The sequence below is a fragment of the Pogona vitticeps genome, chromosome 3, assembly GCF_051106095.1.
Source record: "Pogona vitticeps strain Pit_001003342236 chromosome 3, PviZW2.1, whole genome shotgun sequence".
Taxonomy (NCBI): domain Eukaryota; kingdom Metazoa; phylum Chordata; class Lepidosauria; order Squamata; family Agamidae; genus Pogona; species Pogona vitticeps.
This window is the reverse complement of record NC_135785.1, coordinates 196100435-196122281: the sequence shown is the minus strand read 5'-3', so window position 1 is coordinate 196122281 and position 21847 is coordinate 196100435. Positions and strand designations below refer to the sequence as shown.

At 40.1% G+C, this 21847-nt stretch overlaps 1 protein-coding gene across 10 annotated transcripts; it reads right to left on the bottom strand.

The window, feature by feature from the left end:
• Positions 1–380: 380 nt before the first annotated feature.
• DDX3X (DEAD-box helicase 3 X-linked) lies at positions 381–21775 on the bottom strand. Of its 10 annotated transcripts, none has more exons than XM_020783882.3 (18): positions 21359–21552; positions 19818–19875; positions 19138–19188; positions 14560–14691; positions 13495–13618; positions 12165–12329; positions 11983–12082; positions 10521–10656; positions 9979–10064; positions 6133–6231; positions 5891–6051; positions 5635–5779; positions 5181–5370; positions 4784–4965; positions 4577–4694; positions 3678–3834; positions 3037–3188; positions 381–2869 (listed from the first exon to the last, which is right to left on the bottom strand). In XM_020783882.3, exons 1-18 carry the CDS (start codon positions 21401–21403, stop codon positions 2790–2792), a joined length of 2181 nt encoding a protein of 726 aa, XP_020639541.1. In that variant the 5' UTR covers positions 21404–21552; the 3' UTR covers positions 381–2789. The 10 variants fall into 10 exon arrangements, with proteins under 10 accessions (XP_020639541.1, XP_020639543.1, XP_020639542.1 ...); XM_020783884.3 differs by having other exon boundaries at positions 5226–5370; positions 21359–21548; XM_020783883.3 differs by having other exon boundaries at positions 19138–19185; positions 21359–21548.
• Positions 21776–21847: the final 72 nt, after the last annotated feature.

Below are 21847 nucleotides of genomic sequence, written 5' to 3'. Positions count from 1 at the left end.
ACAAAATATCCAATCACGGTATCTTGTGAAGTGTCGTAAAGAAAAGAAGGTAGCAAGCAAAACAGAAGAGCTTTTTGTAGGTTAAACTGGGAAAAGAACTATGATCAGAGCATGTGGCTTATGACCCCTTGCCCTTCCTCTACATAAACTAGGGAGTTCTTATTCTTGATTAGCACCTTTGCCAGAGATAAAGAATATGGAAGTGTGTATTATATAGAAATGAATTAGAGAGGACATTGTTTCTAAGTCACTGCTCCACATTCATGTAAAAATCAAAAATAATTAAAAGCCTGATCCATGAAACCAGTTCTTCACTGATCTAAATTTACTCCATTGCCTGTACTTCACTAAAATAAACAAAAACTCCACACTGCATAACACACATTTCAACTTTTTATTTTATTAAAATTTTGAGTAATGCACAGCACATGCAGTGCCAGCATCTAAACTAATACAATAAGCAATTACTAAACCTACAGTGACCTGACGTTCAAATCCTTTACACTCAGCAAGTTTATATCCATTCTTTGCATATGATTGAATCATTATCTGAACTGAAGAATATTGCTGGCTGTAGAACTTGCTAAAATGCTACTGCTGAATGTACAAGTCACTGATTATGCCAATACAACAAATATAAACCACATGTTTGAGGATTGCAATGTGCCAGACATTCACTGAAAAAAAACACACACAACTAAACAAAAACTCACGCAACAAACATCTGAGAATCTGGACACTTCACATCAGTGTTTTGAAGTGTTTCATTAATATCTTAAGACAAGTGTATCAAAACCTTGGCATGTTCAATTTTAAAGTTGCCAATTTTTGTTTACTATCAGAAAGTTATGGCTACATTGCCAATGCCGGGTCTGCTTAATTTGACTTAAGAGTTTAATATGACTTAAACATTAAAAGCTCACACTACCCCGAAATATATAATTTCACGCATACGGTGACATTCAACATTCAAGTGCCAGTGTTTTTGTACTGTCTTTTGGTCAAGTTTCTTTAAACTTTCAAAGAATCACTTTTAGGCTTACAAAAATAAATATTTGTCAAAAATGTTCAATAAATATTACACAAAACTAGCAGCAAAAAGTATCTAGAAATCTGTCGTGTGCAAATAGTTTTCTTCCCAACCATTATTCCCATGGTCCCAAGTTTTAGAATCTAGTTCCTTCTCCTTAGACAAGCTGCGTTCAGTCTCCCAAGAGACAAAATAAGATTGGAAGTTAAGGACACGCACACAAGACATATAAAATTCTCTGAATGTGCAATAAAAGAAGTACTTTGTAAAAAGTTATGGGCAAAATGTACAAGGGCCTAAATCTAGACTAATTGAAATAGCACCATAACAAATGACCTCAAATACTGTCAAGTGCACCTACTTAAAGTTTAGAACAAGGCACAATACACTTGAAAAGATCTATTGCACTTTAGGAGATTTTGCTGTTGTTCTATGCCACTTAAGAATTGGTAACAGCTCTGACCACAGAAGCCAAGTCAGAGAAAACTAAGTGGCAAAAACATTTTACTGTTGGAAATACTTTTTTCTTTGGCCAGATTCAGCATAACAGACTAAATACAATGGAAACCTATGCAACTAAAACTGACTAAAACTGCACTTGATAGCAGATTTGAAACCTTGTGCAGTTATGTACATTCCAACCTTTGTGATCTCAGAATTTGTTACTCTTCTGGAGCCATTTTACAAGTCTACAGTAAGCCAGTTAACACTTCAACGCAGCTTGAACAGAGTAATGTGAATCTGCATTAAAATAAAGCCTGCTGCATAATTCTTCCTGTTCATTCCCCCTTGACCAAAAAACATCAACACTAGCATGCGTTAAGACCAAAAAAATCAGTCAGGCCCTTAAAAAGTGGACCCATCACTGTTGTGGTCAGCCATTCTACCATTTCAATTTTATATGGCAGGCAATTTTGAGAAGTCTAAGTAGATGAATTCTCCTAAAAACTATTTCAAGTTCAGACCTTTAAACATTCCCTGTAATGTTCCGCCTCCATTTGGCTAGCTCGCATTAATAATCTGCCTAAACACTGGAATTGCTGTTTTCTTGCATTAACTTTTAAAACAACACTTGTATGTATGCATGTATCCATACATCACTTCATCATCATGACTGGAATGGCTTATTAAAGACTATCAGGTTCTAAGTACCTATCCAGGATAGAGTGAGCAAATCAACTTTAACTTTGTACAGTTTTGCCACATTAGAAATAAATTCCATTGATATGCTTCAAGATGTTTTATTTTTTAAATCTCCGAGTTATCAAAGCCCTAATGCCGGCCACCGCACAAGTTTTTTTTTTGTAGTATAAAGTGGATGAATCAATGATTCCTGTAAGTTGTATCATACCTGCGTGCCAAGGTTTGATTTTTTTAAAGCCCAAGTTGAGTAATTCTGTCAAGACAATTGATAATCTTGGGCATTACTGAGCCAACAGGACATCAAAATAAAAAGTTGTCTAAAGTTAAAGGCACAGTACATTAACAAATGATCCTCAGTCACAAAATTATAAATACAATCTGGGAGTAGGAGTGGGAGGGGAGTTAATCCTGACTACAATGGAGTCGTTAAACCTTCTTCAAAGTAGGGCTTCTGTTCCTTTCCTTCTTGTGACCTTGAGCTCCCTTAAAAAAAATTCAGTGGAGAATCACAGCTGGTAATGTACTGCGAGTTCTTGAAGCTACACAAGGTATAGTCTGGCTAAGTTACATGTGGTTTCCATATTAGCTTGTTTGGTAAGAATCTGTGGAAAGCAGATCAGTTGCCCCACCAATCTACCCCCTGAGAGTTATAGTTTCCTCCATATCCATCACTGTTGTAGAAGCCACCATAGCCACCTATCAAGAAAAGAAAAGGAGAGAAACAGTTTATGGCTGGACCAGTTTACGTTTAAAATACGTTAAGAATGTTAATAAGCAAAAAAAAAAAAAAAAAAGGTTGGTTTCCTTCTTCCCATCTTGCCAACATGCTTCTAAACACACACAACCAAAAAAAAGAGGTTCACCTCCAAATCCTCTGCTACCTCCATGGCCGCCGCTGCCGCCACTGCCACCACCACCACTTCGTCCACTACTTGCACGGCTACTGCCAAAACTGCTGCTACTAGTGCTGCTGCTTGTTCGATAGTCTCTGGCACCAAATCCTCCACTGAAACGGCTGAGAAACATAAAAACAGAAGCAGTGCATAGACATTACACTTTTTTTGCAGTACAGCAAAACAGGAGCCATTATTACCCTTTTAAATAGGTGCACTACCACCCCCTGTGGCTTTTTAAATAAAAGGGCTTCTCACATTTTATCTTCCCCTTGACAGGGTGATTGATCCTGCTAGGTTTTGGACTCTGCAATATGCTCACTCTGGTGTTATAGGGTAAGTAGTAGACCAAGCAGGGCTTTGGCTGACTTTCAATGAGCAATTTAAAAGCACTATTTACTATCATTTTCTAAACTTTCAACTTACTAATCAAAACACAAAACTTCGCTTTGCAACATCCCATACTCTATTCAAAACATGAGAATATGGGCTAGCAGTTACTTCACTCTTTGTTCTAAATATATAGGAAGTGCAATACTCTTGGGGCACTGGGAACAATTAAAACTGAAGTATTACATAGCTAGAGATAACCAAGCTTTTTTTAAAATTACCCTTTAGAGCGTCCACGACTGCTGCCACCCTTATGATGCTGCTCATATGCCATGTTCTCTAGCCAAGACGGTACTTCTTGCTTAGCCTCAACAAGCAGATCTAACAGGTCTTTTGTGATATTTATGTTCCTCTCATTGAAGAATGATGTTGCAAGACCTGAGACAAAGAGCACATTAAACAAAAATCACATCTTTGGGCAAGGACAAAAATGTAGTACAGCAAGCACATACCCTCGACATTTTGCCCATTTGCAAATTTACTTCAAGCTGTCTACATACAGACAAAACAATGTAAGAACCTGGTCAACAGATGCATGCCAGGAGTGGCAAACAGAAGAGAAATTGGAAGGCCCCTTGTTAATTGAGGGAGTAGAAGAAAGTTCAAGACTGTTGGTCACTATGAATCTGGATTAGGCAGTTTCCTTGGCATGTCCATGTAAAAAGCTTTCACAGTAGTGTGCATATGGTGACATATCACTGTCCATAGGAATTTGATTTTGATATACAAGGGGCATCTCCCATTTTTTTTCCTTCCTCCACTTGTTCTACATGTGGTAAGTAAAGTTTCCTCTGCACATAACTGTCCTAAATCAATGGCGGAAATCCTGTTGTGCAACTATACATGTGCAACTTAAGGTTTCATGCAGAATAGATGCACTACCACCAAGGCAGGAGTGCTCTCCCCAAAGCACATACAGTTAACTGTGTAATGCCCAATACATTCATATCACCTTAACTTTTTCAGCATGAACAGAGTACTGGCCAATGAATCTCCATTACACTTAGCAATTATCAGCCTCTACCACGACTATTTACATCCAGACATTTTCCTAAATATAGTATACACGAAGGCTTAAATACCACTACAGTGGGAAGGTTTTAAATGAGGACTGTCTTACCTAGATTTCCTACACGACCTGTGCGACCAATTCGATGTACATATTCTTCTATGTCACTTGGCAAATCAAAATTTATTACATGTTTTACATTTGAAATATCCAGTCCTCTGGCTGCTACCTAACAAAAACAAAAGTTCAGTCATCAGTCTCCATAAGTTCAGCCTATAGTGACACAGGTACTTCTACACACAAAAAAGCTTTACTCACTGCAGTGGCAACTAAGATTGGGCTTCTGCCTGAGCGGAACTGGTGCAATGCTTCTTCTCTATCTCGCTGACAGCGATCACCATGGATACTTGTGCAAGCATATCCTTCACGGTACAGGAAATCCTCCAAAGAATCAGCCCCCTTTTTTGTCTCCACAAAAACCAAAGTCAAGGATTCTTTGCCTACACAAGCAAACAGGTTCATTAAAAAACAACACCACACCTCCTGCTACAGCACCATCAAGTGGTACAAACTAATACTATGGTGCAACAACAACAACAACAACTTTACTGGTCAAGCTAACTGCATGCAGATTTAAATAAAATATTCAAATATAGGAGAAAACAAAGAGGAAAAGTCTGAAGCTTTTCCTCCACCTAACATAGATTCTCATTACCTGAGCCATTAGAGTTGTGTTGGAATTCTCCCAAACAGTCTTTACCTGTGGCATTAAGGAGGTCAAGCAGAAATGACCGTTTGTCTGACTCTTCCACCCACACTACTTTCTGTGTGATATTCTCAGATGTAGAGCCAACTCTGCCAACAGCCAGAAAGATATATTCCTCCAAGAAGTCACGAGCAAGCATCTAATAAAAATAAAAAGTACTTTATTGAGAATACAAGGCACACATGGATGCACGCAATGTAGGGGGTAAAGTTCTCACCAGATGTGAATTCTAAGTTCTTCCAACAACTCAAGTGGAACTCTGATTATTACTTCTGTTCCAAAAATGTTGGCTACCTACCTACTTGTGAAAACCAAGTATGAACTCTTTAACCATCACTACCTTCCATAGTTTGCTGGATATCCCTGGAATCGTAACACCACACAACTCTGGAAAATCGAATACCTGGATTTCCTTTGGAAAAGTAGCACTGAACATCATAGTCTGACGAACACCCTTGGGTGGCATAGTATCTTGTTCAACAATACGGCGAATTTGTGGTTCAAACCCCATATCAAGCATACGATCAGCTTCATCCAATACCAAGTACCTGGAAAATATTAAAGAGGACATCAGAATTTCAGGGTATCATGGGAATTAGCATCAACCAAAAACAAAAGGATTGTAAGATTATCTAAATTTCTGGAACCATTTAACTTACTTGCAAAAATCTAATCCAATCTTTCCTCTCTCCATCATATCTACAAGACGACCTGGAGTTGCCACAAGCAAGTGACAGCCACGCTCCAAGTCACGTATTTGCTGCCCAATATCAGCTCCACCATACACAACACAAGGACGAACTCTGGAACGATATGCAAACTGTACAAACAAGATTAAGACTTTTAGAATGAACTCCTTAATTATCCAACCAATAAATACATAGAAGCACATAAAAGTTACCTTTCTGGCTTCTTCATATATCTGAACTGCCAGTTCTCTTGTGGGAGCCAATACTAATGAGATTGGGTATTGCTTACGGCGCCCATAACGTCCATTCTCCTGCAACATTAAAAGAAAAAAAGGGGAAATCTGCCATGATACATTTCTTTTGTACAGGAGTAGGACATCCCTACAGTCTGTGTGCTATTCCTCTCATTTACCTTGGTATCTGTTTATCAAGGTAAATGGGAGGGAAAAATCAATGAAGAATGTCCTTCTGCTCCAGTAGGAAAATGCCCATAAGCTTTTGGAACAAATTATACTGCTACAAGAGCAACCTCCCAAACTATTACCCCCCCACTGCCCCAGAACTTGTATGACACCCGTTTCCCCTTTAGAAAGAAAATTACAATGTAGTCCATACTTCAACAGAACATGCTATGCCTGTATGTACATCACAGATTCCTGTCCACACGCTGATACTGATACAGTGGTTCTTAACTTAGCGATGTTAATCCGTTCTGGAAAAAAACATTGCTAAGTGATTTCATCGCTAAGCGATTTAAAAAAGCCCATAGGAACGTATTAAAACGGGTTTAATACATTCCTATGGGCTAAAAACTTACCTTAAAGCAAATTTCCTCCATAGTGGTGGCCATCTTGGGCGCCTCTACAGCGAGGCAAAATAGGGGTGGCCATTTTTTTTGTGGTAGCCATTTTGGAACCACCAATCAGCTGTTTAAAAAGTTCGCTTTGACATGATCGCTCCCCCGCGATCATCGCAAAGCAAATTTTAGCCATAGAGGACATCACTAAGCGATCGCTCCAGCGATGGCCGAAAGTCCATCGCAAAGCGATTTCATCGCTCAATGGAGCGATCGCTAAGCGGGGCAACACTGTACTTCAAGTAGTGTCTGTGCAAAATCAATTCACTTTTCATTTACGGTGGCCCTATGAATTTAACAACCACCAAAGGGTCTTAACGCCAACACGCCTCATCTTGCAAAGTAAAAGACAAAATTTCCCTTATTAAAATAATCATGTCCAGCGTCTTAGAGTATGTCTATAGGGGGATGTCACAGTTGGACTTTTTTTATAGATGAAGCATGAAACACACAGCCTTAAGAATGGGTTGTGGTAAGGAAAGTTATCTTTCAAGAAGCTATTAATGCAATCTGCAAGGTAGGCAGGAATATGTCAACAAAGATCCTATTTGACGATCTTTTTTCTTATTCTGTTCTTTATTATTATTATTTTTTATTTAAGTTTCTGCTGTAAAGTTTTAAAATTACATTGTTGTTTTTACTGTAAGCCGCCTAGAGTGGTCTAATATGATCAGATAGGCGGGATAGAAATAAAATAAATAAATAAATAAATATAAATAAAATAAATATTCCTATAAGAGCTAATGTAATTTAGCCAAAAAGCCAAAAAGGCATCAAGACAGCAACACAGAGATCATGCATTTTCCTGCATAAATGGAAACTAGCAAAAGCAATGGCCTGAGTGAGAAAACCTAGTACTCCTCAAGAGTATTTGGATCTGCCAAAGGCTAAACATTACTTTTTAAGAATGCATTTTAGAGACATACTCTATTTTTTGATTATGCTTCTTGAGACAACAAGCTCCTGTATTTTAAACCTAAAATATGATTTACGTTATTGTCTATAGCTTTTATAGCTAAAAGCTTGTAATGGAAATATATGTTTCCAATTTAAGTATTTGCCTGCAACTTAAATCCAATCTTCATATATTTATTTCTAAGCATTTGCACCTTTAGCTTTTTCTAGAAGCTGTAAGATTGTGCTTTCAAAACCTTTGGATTCCATTTTATGGGAGTACAAAGCAACATAGATGAATAAAGTTTGCAAAAGTTCTGAAGCTACATTTTTGACAAGCTAAACAGGAGCAAAAAATTGACACCCAGAGGAAATTTTGATATGACTGGAAAAAGTTATCTGATTTCACATTGCAATTAGTCCTTTCGGAGATACAGAGGTGCCCCGCATAGCAACGTTAATCCGTTCCGGATTAATCATCGCTATGCAGAAACATCGCTAAAACGGAACAGAAAAAGGCAAAGGAACGCATTAAACTATGGCTCCCAAACTCACCGTTCAGCAAAGTTCCTCCATAGCACTGCCATTTTCACGCCCTCGGTAAGCGAGGGCAGGGTGCGAAAACACTTGCGGCGCCCATTTTGGGCACCCGGAGGCCATTTTGGAACCGCCGATCAGCTGTTTAAAAAAAATCGCAATGCGAAGATCGGTAAGCGAAACGCTTACCGATCATCGCAATGCGACATTTTGCCTATCTGAACATCGCAATGCGATCGCATTAGCAATCTAAAAAAATAGATCGCTATGCGGATTCATTGTTAAACGGTACGCTCGTTAAGCGAGGCACCACTGTAAATGTCAGCTGTAAAGGACCATCAGAGACTCAAAACTACCGAGGGGTGTTGTAAATCTTATAATGCTCTGAATACATAGTATAATACATGTTTACAGCAGGCTCAGTTTGATCATTTTACTAACGCTTTAAAAATGAGCATGTTTTATTTTATCTAAAACTTATTTATCTCTCTGGCAGTCCATGTTTTTGACAAAACTTCCCTATAACACTATACAGTGGAACTTCGACTTACGAATGTCCCTACCTACGAACCTGTCCATTCGCAAAATTTTGCTTCGACTTGCGAACGGAGCTACGACTTATCAACACAAAAAGGCAGGGGGAAAGGGCGGGAAATTTGAATTTACTGTACTAACTGTTCTGCCAAATAGAAACCATCCTCTTCCTCTTTATTCTATCCTAGGTAGCATTTTATCCATTATGTATCAGCCAATCCAATGCTGTACTGCGCTGTTTCTTTTGCAGTAAGTTTTTCTGATGCGAAGAAAAATTATAGCAATCTAAAAAGCACAAATGTTCCTGAAAATATTTGTTATCCAAAAACCATTATTATACCTTTTAAAAATAATCTCAGATGCTGTAATTAATCCCATTTTCACATTATATTTGTTGCTTCACATAGGTTCTTTACTGTAAAATTCTGATAATCACTTGGAAAATTAATCAATCTTATTTATCTTCTTTGAGATTAGAATGTATGCTCAATATGTCCAGTCTGGGAGGTCAATTTTCACTTTTTTTTATTGTCAGTATTGTCATGATTTTGATATACTCAGGCTCTGGAGACTGAAGCAGCCATATTGGTACACCAGCTACTCTATTTCTTCCAAATGCTCTAAAACTGCATTTCGCTTCACCTTCTACAACTGCATATTCTTTATCACAATGTTCTTCAAAGGAACATCAATCCTCCAAATTTCTCCATACAGTTCAGTCTATTATTTCCATCTTTTCTTTATTTTATCTTGATATAGTTAGGATATTCTACAATTGATATTTCACTATCCCATTCTTACTGTGCTGTTGTTTAACTGTTCCAAACAGCAACTCTTCTCTCAAAAGGAAATTGGTTTTTTAATTTTCTAGTATGGGGGCATTTATATTTACACTCTTGAAAACCAGTTTATCCTACACTGAACTACTACCATTTTATCTGAATTACCAGTAGCTGAAAGTTAGCAATGAAGAAAATTGCTGAAATTCTATTATACAAGCAAATGATGTAACTTCTAGATGCTAATTGCCATTAATAAACTTCCATGGTCATTACTTATTGCACACCAAGTTACACAACTCAGAAGGCAACAGATAATGTATAGAGATTTCTTAAATTACACCAATTCACTTCCAAAAGTTAGTTTGCATAACTGTAAATAGAATTTAATCCAATGCAAAAGTGAAATACTTATCAGATACATTGCAGAAACAATATGGCATGAAACAAACATTTACCTTCATAGCTCTCAAGGCATCACCTGGGCCATCTGTATATATCTGACTCAATATGGGCAGAAGAAATGCAGCTGTTTTCCCAGACCCTGAAAGAAACATTTTCGCCTTGAAAACAAAACACACTTCTGTTCCTTCAAACTAGCCCCAAATGTTACTCCTCCTGCAAAACAGGATACCACCACTGTCTGCACTATAATTCCAAGTTACCATGAAAAAAATTAGTTCTGTATTTTTATTTCATATCTAATACACAATACCATGTCACGCTCGTGATAACCAAGCTTTAATACTTAGAGAACAGATGTTCATCACTTAAAAACACCCCATCTCAGCTGCAGATTGCCCTCTTAAAAACTATTATTTATGTATGCAAGTATGCTGTACATCAGTACAGTATTTGATAAAAGAAATTGCTCTTCAAAAATGTGGCTGATCAGAAAATTTGTAAATCTTTTAATATTCATTACCTTCATGTTCACAAGAACCTTTTTTAAAGACCACTTGCAGCTTCAAAAACTGCACTATCAGCAAATTTGACTTACCTGTCTGGGCACAAGCCATCAAGTCTCTCTTGTCTTTGATGATAGGAATAGCGTATTTCTGCACTGGAGTGGGCCGAGTGTAACGAGTAAGCTCAATGTTCCCCATGATGATTTCCCCCATATCAACATCACTGAACTGCAAACCAATTGAAGTTGTTAAAGTATAGTCTCGTACATCAGCTCTAATATTACTAACTGCCTATCACTTCAAAGAGCTGGTGGGAAATGGAGACACCCCTACTAAAAATAAAAGGTAATCTACTGAAAGGTTCTTTGGTAAACTGACTGACACTGGAAGGAAAGAACTTGCTGCTTCTTCCAGGGTTTTTTTGTTGCTGTTGTTCTAATGATAGACGTGATGCCTCAAAGGAAGCTTACCCTCATCTATAGCCAGCATGTGGGGGGGAGCAGGGTTGGGAGGGAACAACCGAGTGCTCCAAGCACCCTGAAAGTCTCATTTGTTTCTGAATTAGACATGGAAAAAGTGCTCTTCTTCACAGGTTGTGAAGAAACATAGTGGGCTCCCCATGGAGGAACCAAGCACTGTTCCCTTCTCCACCAACCATATCTATAACAAGCACAAAAAAGTTATTGTGGCACCTCTCCTATCAGAACCAAAGAATCGTGGCAAAATTCGTTCTGTAAGTTGCCTGGGGTAATTATCTCCATCTAACATTTCTAAGGCTGATAATGTACAAGCCCTCATCCCTTAACACATGCATACATGGATTAATTTTAGTTTTTAGTGTCTCAATTTACAACATTTTAGAACAGGAAATCTACTCATTTTACATAATACTTTTTGCAAAGTAGATTCTATACCTCTATTTATAAAAGTCAAAATAATTTCCCCAGTTTTTCAAATTCTCTTAACTGATCTTCTATTTACATTACTTGTGAGTTTTGCCACTGTGGCATGTTCAAGCATTTTCTCTCCAATCTTCTTGCTTACATTTTTGAGAAAAGGAGCAGTCTATTTAACCAACTAGAAACTACATCAAATATCAATTTCAGTCCGAAGAGAGTAAATTAATTTACTGCAAAAAGGAATCTGCATTAAAGGTTTCACCACCAATTCTAACTCGTCACTGTTCTAATCATGAATTCTATAACTGAGAAGAGTTAAGCCCTTTGGAGCAGGGGTCCCCTACTCCTGGCATGCGGCCCAGTGCCGGTCCATGGCCTTGGCAGGACCAGATCATGGAGACAAATCTCCCCACCCACACCCCATGCAAGCGTACCCCCACCCACACATGCACCCCACCCCCACAAGCATGCACTACCCACTCATGAGTGTAGGGGGGACCCCACCCCACCAACCGATCTGCAGTTTGGAAAGGGTTAGGGACCACTGCTTTAGAGGACCACCAGATCAACAATATCCCCTTCAAAGATAAAACCATCCTCTTTTCATCCTAGTATAAGAACCTAAACACAGTATTTAAATAAAGAAAACACTTACACTTTCAATGTGGGGAGGACAATTGTTGCCCGTTGCTTCAACTGGAATGTCATCATATTTTTCAAAATTAATGCCAGTGTTCCCACCAGCAAACAGCTCCCTAAAAAAGGACATTCAACATACTATTACACTGCACTGAATTCCTGATTTACAAACTATAAAATATATATGGCTGCACTTACTGTTCCATACGCTCACTTGGTGCAAGTGGTTTGGACCAGTCATCTTCGTCACTTTTATCAGACCAACGACTGTTTCCGCCACGATCGAATCTGCCAAAACCACCCCTATCACTACGACTGCTAATACCATCGAAGTCACTGCCTCTTCCACCACGGTCATCAAACCTACATCCCACAGGAATATATTAAAGCTGAATTTAACAATGGATTTAGTAACATGCAGTAACATTCTTAGCACTGCCTGCATCTTAAGCAGCCCTAAAATATTCACTGGCATATTATAAAGACTTTACAGATTTCAACGTCTTAGTCAGAAAATGATTTTTCTTGACAGCAAACTACACCAAATAATTTCGCCTTCCCTAACACACTTGTAAAATGTGGACCCAACCTGCCCCTTAGTTTTCTGAAAAAAAGCAACAAGCAGGGATTGGAATAGTTCCCCTTGACATTTAATCCAGTCGTATCCGACTCTAGGGCGCGGTGCTCATCCCTGTTTCCAAGCCACAGAACCAGCGTTTGTCCGAAGACAGTTTCCGTGGTCAAGTGGCCAGTGAAACTAGACACAGATCGACGCTACCTTCCTACCAAGGTGGTACTTATTTACTTGCATTTTACATGCTTTCAAACTGCTAGGTTGGCAGGAGCGGGGACAAGAGACAGGAGCTCACTCCGTTGTGTGGATTTGATCTTACAATGGCTGGTCTTCTGACCTTGCAACACTGAGGCTTTTGTGGTTTAAACCAGTGCCACCACGTCCCCTAAAAACATGGTACTTTTAACCATTTGCCATGTTCCTTTTATCTATTTACCAAATAACTAGTACAATACACAAAAATATACAGAACAGTTGAGTTAGTCTATGATTTCCCTCCCTTTCCAGTGGGATCTCTTTAAATTTACTATGGCAAACTAGGTTGGAGAAAGTATCCCCCCCTCTCTCACACACAGTGGACTAGTTTGTGGTCAGCACTAACATGTTTTGTCTGCACTTAGTTTGTAACACACTCAGACATAAACTGATGATACATGTAAAGCAATATGCTGTGCTCTAAATCTCATACCACAAAATCTTGCCCATATAAAAACAAATCCATGAGGCAAAATTAATTCAGAATCAAATCCAATTATCCAAAATTTATTTTAAAATGTACTAAAATTAGTATTTTTCTACATCTATTAAGGAATTCCTATAATGGTTATCTAAACTCAAAGTCTAACCCTCTAGTGAGCATCAATCAGAATTAAACAATGAGCTGAAGCATTAGATGCTGGAATAATTAAATTCCAAGTAGTGTTTCATTATTTTACTGAGGAGCAAAAATTTTACCTTCCTCTTGAGCCATTGCCACGGTCACCAAAGAAACTTGATTTTCCTGTTCCACGATCACTCCTTGCACCAAAGCTACTGTATGCATCCCTGTCTCTGCCAGCACTCCATCCACCATCAAATCCTAGAAACAATGCAATATTCATTAAATTGTTATGCAAAATCTCGCTGTAGGAAAGTCACAGAACCACCTAAAAGGAATCAACCATGAAAGTGTTTCGAAGTAGCATTCCATTTTTGAGAATCATCCCCGCATATTTTACTGTACGTTTTATGCAAGGTAATGAATGCCCTTAAAAATCTTGTAGTGCCAGTATCACAAAGTGGAATTGACTGTAAAAACCTGGCTCAAGTTAGCCATGTAGTGATACCAAACATACAGCAACAGTTGGATCTTCTTTCAAGCTGCAGTGAATCCAAAAAAACACTGTCGAGTTACATCCAATGAGGATTCTGCACACCTTCGTGCCTATGGCACAGCACTGGAGTACGCCCATTAGGCAACCCCCAGAAAGTAATCGCTAAATTCTTAACTGTGATCTTAAATTAACAAGTCTCAATCTCATTAAATGTTTTAATTTGACTTAGCAATTGAGCATCCGTTGAAAATGAAACTGCTCCCACTAGCCATGCCCTTGCACAGTGAAGCAAACAGAAAGGAACAGCAATTGGTGAAAAGACCTAAAGAATGATAGGTTTTCTTTAACATGCAAAATTGCCTTAATTAGGCTGCTGAGTTTAGAAGCTACCATATAATTCAGACACTCATACAAGCATAGAATTTGTATAGAATTCTGTCTCCAGAATTCTGAGGGAGTACTTTATAATAGTTGTAACTGCCAAGTCAAACCCCCATTGAAGTATCAAACAGAAAGAAATACTAGCTCCATAGTAAGCCTTTCAATATGAGGGAACTGCAGCAAAAAAAGTGTCTTAAGTTCCATTGGAAGTCCTAGCAGTAACCTGTTCTAAGCTTTCTAAAACAAAACTACTTTGATCTCTACTGGAAGGAGCATTGGTCACTGAAGGAGTGTTGGATGAAAAGTGACAGATCCCCACGCCCACCTCTGTCATCACGTCCAGATCCTCCTCTGGATCCAAACACACCGCGATCACGATCGTAGCCATTCATCCGGCTGTCACGATCATATCCATTCATATAGCCATTACCTCCACGAGAGTCCCAGCTGGGGGAATCTTTGGCAGAGAATAAAAAGTTAAACAATTAAAGGGTAAAATGTCACTTGCGCTGGCAAATCGTTTTGGCAAGCTCCATGGCATCAATGTGATTTTTACTGCCAGAAATTTATATCAAGGGCACCTTCCTCAGGAAAAAGGAGCATGGCATAGGGCCCAAGTTGTTCACCAGAAATTCAGGCCCCAACTTGTAAGATGCTGCATTAGTGCTGCCACAAACTACAAAACTTAGTTTAGACAGTTACACGTTTAGCTGAGCAAAGGGTTTCTGTGGAAACTAATGCAACTTTTTGTGTGTATTATTAGTGTTCTGCAACAATACTCATTTATCACTATCATGCTGTAAGCAAAAGCATGGCCCAAAAACAGGTACTGAAACAGCATGAAGCAGTCTTCAAGATCTTGTGCTGCACTCAGTAAAAATTAAACTTATACATATCTACGGTACTGTTACATATAAGTCTGCTAATAGGCAGACCTTTGCAATTTGTTTGAACTCCAAAACGTATTACTTATAAAAACCAACTTAAAAATACAAGACTAGCTATGGGAAAGCAATGTAAAATTCTAGCCAAATAATACAGCTATTTTTATTAAGCTTTTAATGTATGACAGGTTCTAGAGGCCAAAGTGTGCCATCACTGTGCAAATCCCAAGTCTCTGTAAGAGCTTTAAATGGGTTACACTTTTACAGGCCAGGGCAAGCAATCTATAACAAATCAGAGACTAAAAGACTCAAACCCCAAAAGGCTGAGGGGGGAAAAGTTCATCTCTTTCTTGGTCTGGAGGAAGAGGCAGGAAACAGCATCCACTGCAAGTGTACAGGGGTAGCATGAGGGGGGTGATGTCTACTGTCAGCAAAGTTATATGACAGACTCCTGCCCTGCTTAATTCCAAAAAGAGAGTTCAATGGCTTCAAAAATGTTTGAGAATGGTAGATATCAGGGCTGCGCTCCACAGAAGCATAATGCATGTGTTAGTTGTTTGAAGGGTCATAAAATTCAACTGTTTCAAACCCAAAATTCTGACCAGGTAAAGCAAAAAATAAAAAATAAAAAAAATCTAAGATTCTCTTTGGATACTTAAAACAGCTAAAATGCTTAACACAAAGATCTGGGGGAATGGGGAACATGGTATTATGCACTCTGTTTGAAGGATCCTGCACACAATGTTCATGTGCAATTATACAGGAGATTCCAGCATATACACAAGGGGGGGAAATATCATTTATGGGTAAGTTATTTATGGGAAAAGCAAAAACAACACCTGAATGTTACATTAAAAATATACTGTGTTTTACCATAAATTTTAAAATGCTACGTTCTTTTCTTCTTCCAGTATGTTTGTTTCTACAAATATTAAGTTAATGCTTGTAACATAGTACGGCACCCACCACTCTAATCTACCAACCATTATTACATGTTGACATTACAATACAGCTACAAATACTTGAAAAGTGTGGGCCACAGCCAACTAGTTAAGAAGTATTAATGAGATCTAGACACGTTTTGAACGTCCTCTTGGCAAGCTACTGTGATGTTATGTTATTAGATTTTCACCTTGTTTATTAACTACTAGATCCCAATACTTGGTGGAACTGAATATGAAACGGGACTACTGGGTACAATTCTCAAACAGAAGCCACTGCTGAGGCTGCCATTTCTTCTACACAGTGTTTTCCTAAGACATGCTAGGTAAATATTTAAATCTATCTTATTCATGAATTCAGGATTTCCTATATATTAAACTGCAGGAAAATAAGGTAGGCCTGAGAATCTGCCTGAAAGAAAAAGCTCACACTGTTAGTTGATAGCAAGATGCTGCTATGAAGTATGCTTAAACACATGCTCTCAAATGACAAACTGCAAGATCACTCCAGCCTGACACCAACTTACAGCTTCGTGGTGGCATCGCCGTACTGGAATAGTAGTTTGCTGTATAGTTATAGGCACTGCCTGCTGCAAAAAGAGTCATGAACACTCCCAGCATTATGATTCAATTCAAACGTTTAAAACATTATAGCGTATTGATACTCTGAAATTTCTTCAACCTGTAAAAAAATGTTTTGCTCAAAGAATACTTTCAACATGAAACTAACAGCTGATGAAGCTTTTACAAAAAACACAACAGCTCCCCACTGGTGATAATATGGCTATCCATTATTTACAGGAGAATGACAAAAATCTGGAGACATGGCCCTAAGCCAAAACCTCTACAGAGTTTAGGTGTCTTACAAAGAGATAGGGATATTCCTGTTCATAAACAAATACAACTATCCCTATCACAGCTGGTCCTCTCAGGAGGCCCAGACCACCCCTCATGCGTCCCAGTTTCACAAATATCCCACTCTTCCTGCTAATGGCACCAAGAGCTCCGCTGCCTTCCTGATCGGCTCACAGGGATAGGAGGACTAGGGCTTGAGAGTGGCCAGCCGAGCAGGGAGACAAGAGGAGCTCCTGGAGTCATTGGCCAAAAGAGTGGGACCTGTGATGCTGGGACACATGAGCAGATGGTCAGATCCCAGGGGCTGGACCCCCATTAGGTCCAGCTGGTGCAGTATACAGTATCCACATCTCTATTTCCCAGGTTGGGACATTCTCAGAAGCGCTAATGAATTCTCATTATTGTCAAGATTGTCCCATTCCTAAAAGCATCTGATCTTTGAACCAAAGCACTATAATGTTCTGTATTCCCACAATCCCCTTATAAGGTACCATCCCAGATGCCCCAAGAGAATGCAATATACATATGCCATTAAATCTGGTCAGTGATGAATTCTGCCGTCAAAAACATTAGGCCACCAAAACTGGGGATTGCTTTAAGGTAATTCCTGTGTCTTTGCAAGACAAACTCCTCTCACACTTGCCATGAGAAGGGTGAGGGATAAGACAAGCTTATCAATACTAAGCAGTATTACCACACTTCTGCATGACTCAGGAGCACGACTCATTTTATTGTTGTGGTATACAAGAGGTATACCAAAAAAAAAAAAAAAAAAAAAAAAAAAAACCCCACACTGAATTTAAAGGATATAAATTTTAAGTTTCCAGCTTCCAGTTATAAAAAATGTGAAAACACAGCTGAAATACTTTAGAAATCAGAAGCTCAAATGAGCAGCAACTTCTCTTATCCAAGAATAAGTTCAACATACTCTGTCACAAGACCCACCATTTGGTATATTTCAATGACAAGATGCAAACCACATGCAAAAGTAAACCCTGTACTCTCTGCTCTCCTGAGGTTACCCAGTTACTATTACTAAACTGGTTCACTTTATCACCAAATTCTCACCTCAATAAAATACATGTGTTTTACTCAGAAAAGCTATTTGCGGTAGAACAAAGAAAGATAACTATAATAGGGCAAGAATTATCCCCAACCCCCTCCACTGAATTCCTTGTAAGAAACTGAACCTCCAAATATTTTGGAATAAAATTCCCACTGCCGCCAGCATCAGCTGCTCTGGATCCTGACCTGCCTGCCTGTCCGGACACTAGCACTGCGGTTGCAGCCGCCTGCTCAGGTTTGGCAGCGGGCAGGGGGGGGAGTAGCGATCCAGTAATTTATGGCATGTGTGCCATAGGTTTGCCATCACTGACCTAGGGTTATGCAAGCTGTTCTAAACATCTGGAAGATTCCAGATTGCTTGCCATGTTTAGTTACAGAACCAATCTGACTGTTCAATTTTAACCACTGAGACCAATATGACTATATATAAAGTAAGGCCACTAAGACAGAAAATTAAACTACCTTGCAAAGTATGAAGTTGACACCCAGATCTATTTCCAGAACACTTTATATGATTTACCATCCTATCCTACAAAAGTCTATTATAAAAAATATGAACCCTCTGAAAGCATGACAAGCCATCACCTACATATTTACCACTATCATGCAAAAAAGAGAAAGTTTTGGTTTTTTGCAATCAACACTTGTTTTATTCAGTAACACTAAAAACCTCTTCTAGTTTCCCACTTGTTCAGATTTGAAAAACCAGGTACACTTTTACTTGACAACTATAGTTGTTCATAGTTTCACTATAAACTTATAGAACAATTTACAAAGTACTTTCCACTATTATTTCATGACAAACAGCATTGTTTCCATTGTAGCAAGCCACACCATTACTAAAGGAGTTATGCTAATCAGGCCCAAGATACCTTTTCTCTACTCACCAGCCATTTGCTCATATTTAGTGAACCTGAATTCAGTCCATCACCCACCCACCCCATGCAAAGATTACTTTTCATACACCCCAAAGTTAATGTGCAATGTACCTACGCACCTACCATTACCTTCACTACTCCTATTTCTAAAAATGAATTCATGACTTATATGAACCAAAGCACCAAGCACTTGAAAATCTGCCAACTAAGTTGTGAGGCAGCATTAAAATGAAATACTTATCTCCCAAAACTAAAATATTAATGCACCAACGGCACATACCCTGCTTCGAAGCTTCTCTATTTCTCAAATGAGGAGGAATGTAGCGTCCTTCTGAAAATACAGAACACTTATTAGTTTAGAACAGAAATGTAACATGAAGATTTCATACCAACAAAATTATTGCACTTAACATCTGTTATCTTCCTGTCTTAGCTAAATCCTCCATAACTAAACACAAAACATATCTCCTACTCCCTAATAACTCAATACTTGCACACACTCACCCATCCATAAATTACATTTATACAATACAGGTAAAATTTTATTTTAAAAACCCTAACAACTGTGGTACATTACTGCTTTGCTACTTTGTACACATATACATTCCATTTTAGCCACAACTAAGTAATAACATTTTAACTGAACCCAATTCACTCAACTGTGCCTGTAATATATTCTCATCCCATGTTTATTACAGTTGATGTGTTAACCTCAAAACTAGTTTAAGCAGTTAGTGTCTGAATTTTTTTTTCTAGCAAACTAAAAAAGTTCTACTGTGTAACAGTTGTGTCAAATGCCAATTAGATTCATGACTCCTGAAGTTCTCACAGCAATATTTTCATAGTACAATTTGTCTCCTTCTCCAAACACCAAAACATGCTAACCTTTTCTGTTGTGCCACTAGACCATGTCAAATCTACATCTGTAACAAAATATTTACTTTTGAAAAATATACTTACTACTTGCTGTACCTCCTCCACTCTGAGAGTCTGAGGAATTCAAGTCTAGACCAGCAAACTAGCAAAACAGAAGGAAGAATCAATTACTTCTTGTGACCAGTAGCAGAAATTGTATCAGTTACTTTTGGACAACAGTTATGCTTGTTATGCTTTCAACATTTAAAACTCACCAATTTAACATCTAGTCTTATAAAAACCTGCCTCCTACAAAAAAAACAACAACCCTCAAACCCTTTATTCCAAGAAAAATATTTCATGACGTTTTTAAACATAATTGAAAAGCATGTTGGACGGTTAGTTTTCGCCGGCTGAAAAACAAAATCACTACTTTGATTGCAGAGAAAAGGCACGACGCCATTTTAGGTCTAGAAAGAGGTACCCTGGCAGGCAAGCGGAGCGCGCGGAAGACCAGGAGGCTTTCCAGGACCGGCAAAGGTTGTTCCCCCCCCCCCACCCCGCGCGCGCCGAGCCAAGGCATGCTGGGGCCCCGGCTCTTCTCTCCCCCCTCCTCCCCCTTCCCCCTCCGGGCTGTTTACGGCCCACTTCTACCGCAGCGAGCGGCAGCCCGCGCTCTCATTGGCCGCCGCTAATCCGGCACTGCCGGGGGTCACGTGATCTCCGACTCCTCTTTCGCCTTCCCCCAGCCGGCTCCGTGACCTACTTCGGGAGCCGCCTCTCGCGCACCGCAGAGGACAAACGCGCCCCCCCAACCCCCGCGCGCGCCTGCGTCAGCCCCGAGCAACGCCAAGCGAAAAACGGCCACGCGCAGGGCGGGAAATCCCTTAGGATTGAGGAAGGAAAAAAAAATAAAAGGCGAAAGGAACTGGAAAGTTGTGGGGGGAGAAGAAAGCATCCTGCCCTGCCCTCCTTCACAGCCGCGAGAACAAAGGAACATGGGGGGCGCGGGCGCATCCTAAGGAGAGGAGAGCTGGGGTGGGGGGGAGGAGAAAACCGAAGACTAGGAGCAGTTGCCGTCCCCGATTCCTTCCCCCCCGTAGGGAAATGCGCACGCGCTGCCACCGCCTCTCCCCCTCCACACACACACACACACTATATTTTCGACATGCGCACAAGGGCCGCCGTTGTCTGCCCATCCGCTGCTGTTCTCAGCCACCGCCACTAGGGGGCCCGGCAGATCGAGCAGCCGCCAGCGCCGCACAAAGCCCGGAGAGCAGGCCAAGGCCTGCCCACCGGCCCTCGTACGGCCCGGCGGCACTTTCTCCGAGCGACCCTTCTCCTTTTCCCTCCCGCTCTGTATCTTTTCCCCAGCTTCTCAATTCCCGCCGCTCTTCCCCATGGGAAAAATTTTCTCTAGTAACGATCACGCACAAGGGGAAATCGATAAAAGGGCCTCTACAAAAGGAACTGCGTCACAATTAAATACGCCACTAAAAGGATAGCACCAAAACAACCCGCTACGAAGAGAAATGGGGAGAACAAGAGAGCCAGAATCGCCGGGAGAAGCTCCAGGAAAAGGGAAATCGGAAGGGGGCATAACAACCTACTATTGTAGGCCTATTTTATAACTCGTGGCTTCTCACCTGCTGATCTAGACCGAGGGCATTTTCCACTGCCACATGACTCATAACGAGAGATCGTCTCGGGATGTCCCGCTCCGCGTAGAGAAACTCAGATTCAACAGACGTAGAACTAGCCTCGGCTGCCGCAGCTTCCTCGGTTTCGCCTCGGAATCGCTTCTCTAACTGAAACCCCCCCAGTACGGCCCGGGCCTTTATATATTTCTCCGCCCCCTCGCAGTCGCCGTGCTGACTTCAGCGCGCAAACCACGCCCCTTCTTCCTCCTCTCACTCCCCTCCCCCCACCTCTGCTTGCAGCAAAAGATATCGCGGGGAGAACTCTACACTCCGCTTAAAGAGGTGGGGGGAGGGCCAAGACACCCCAAGGCTACCGCGAGAACTAGGCAGGCTGCGGGCCTCTCCCAATCCAGGAGGCCTCTAGATGGTATCGCGAGGCTTCACTATACAATGTTTATGGCTCTGTTCACGCGAGATTTCTCCCTACTTGCCTCC

What these genes read in the sequence shown, in the direction of transcription:
- DDX3X (XM_020783882.3), bottom strand. Translation starts at nt 21,403, where the DNA reads ATGAGTCATGTGGCAGTGGAAAATGCCCTCGGTCTAGATCAGCAG. An exon ending in ATCTGGACGTGATGACAGAG is followed by an intron (nt 13,619 to 14,559) that starts GTGGGCGTGGGG and finishes CATTGTTTCTAG; the next exon opens with GATTTGATGGTGGATGGAGT. An exon ending in ATTGGATTAGATTTTTGCAA is followed by an intron (nt 5,780 to 5,890) that starts GTAAGTTAAATG and finishes AATATTTTCCAG; the next exon opens with GTACTTGGTATTGGATGAAG.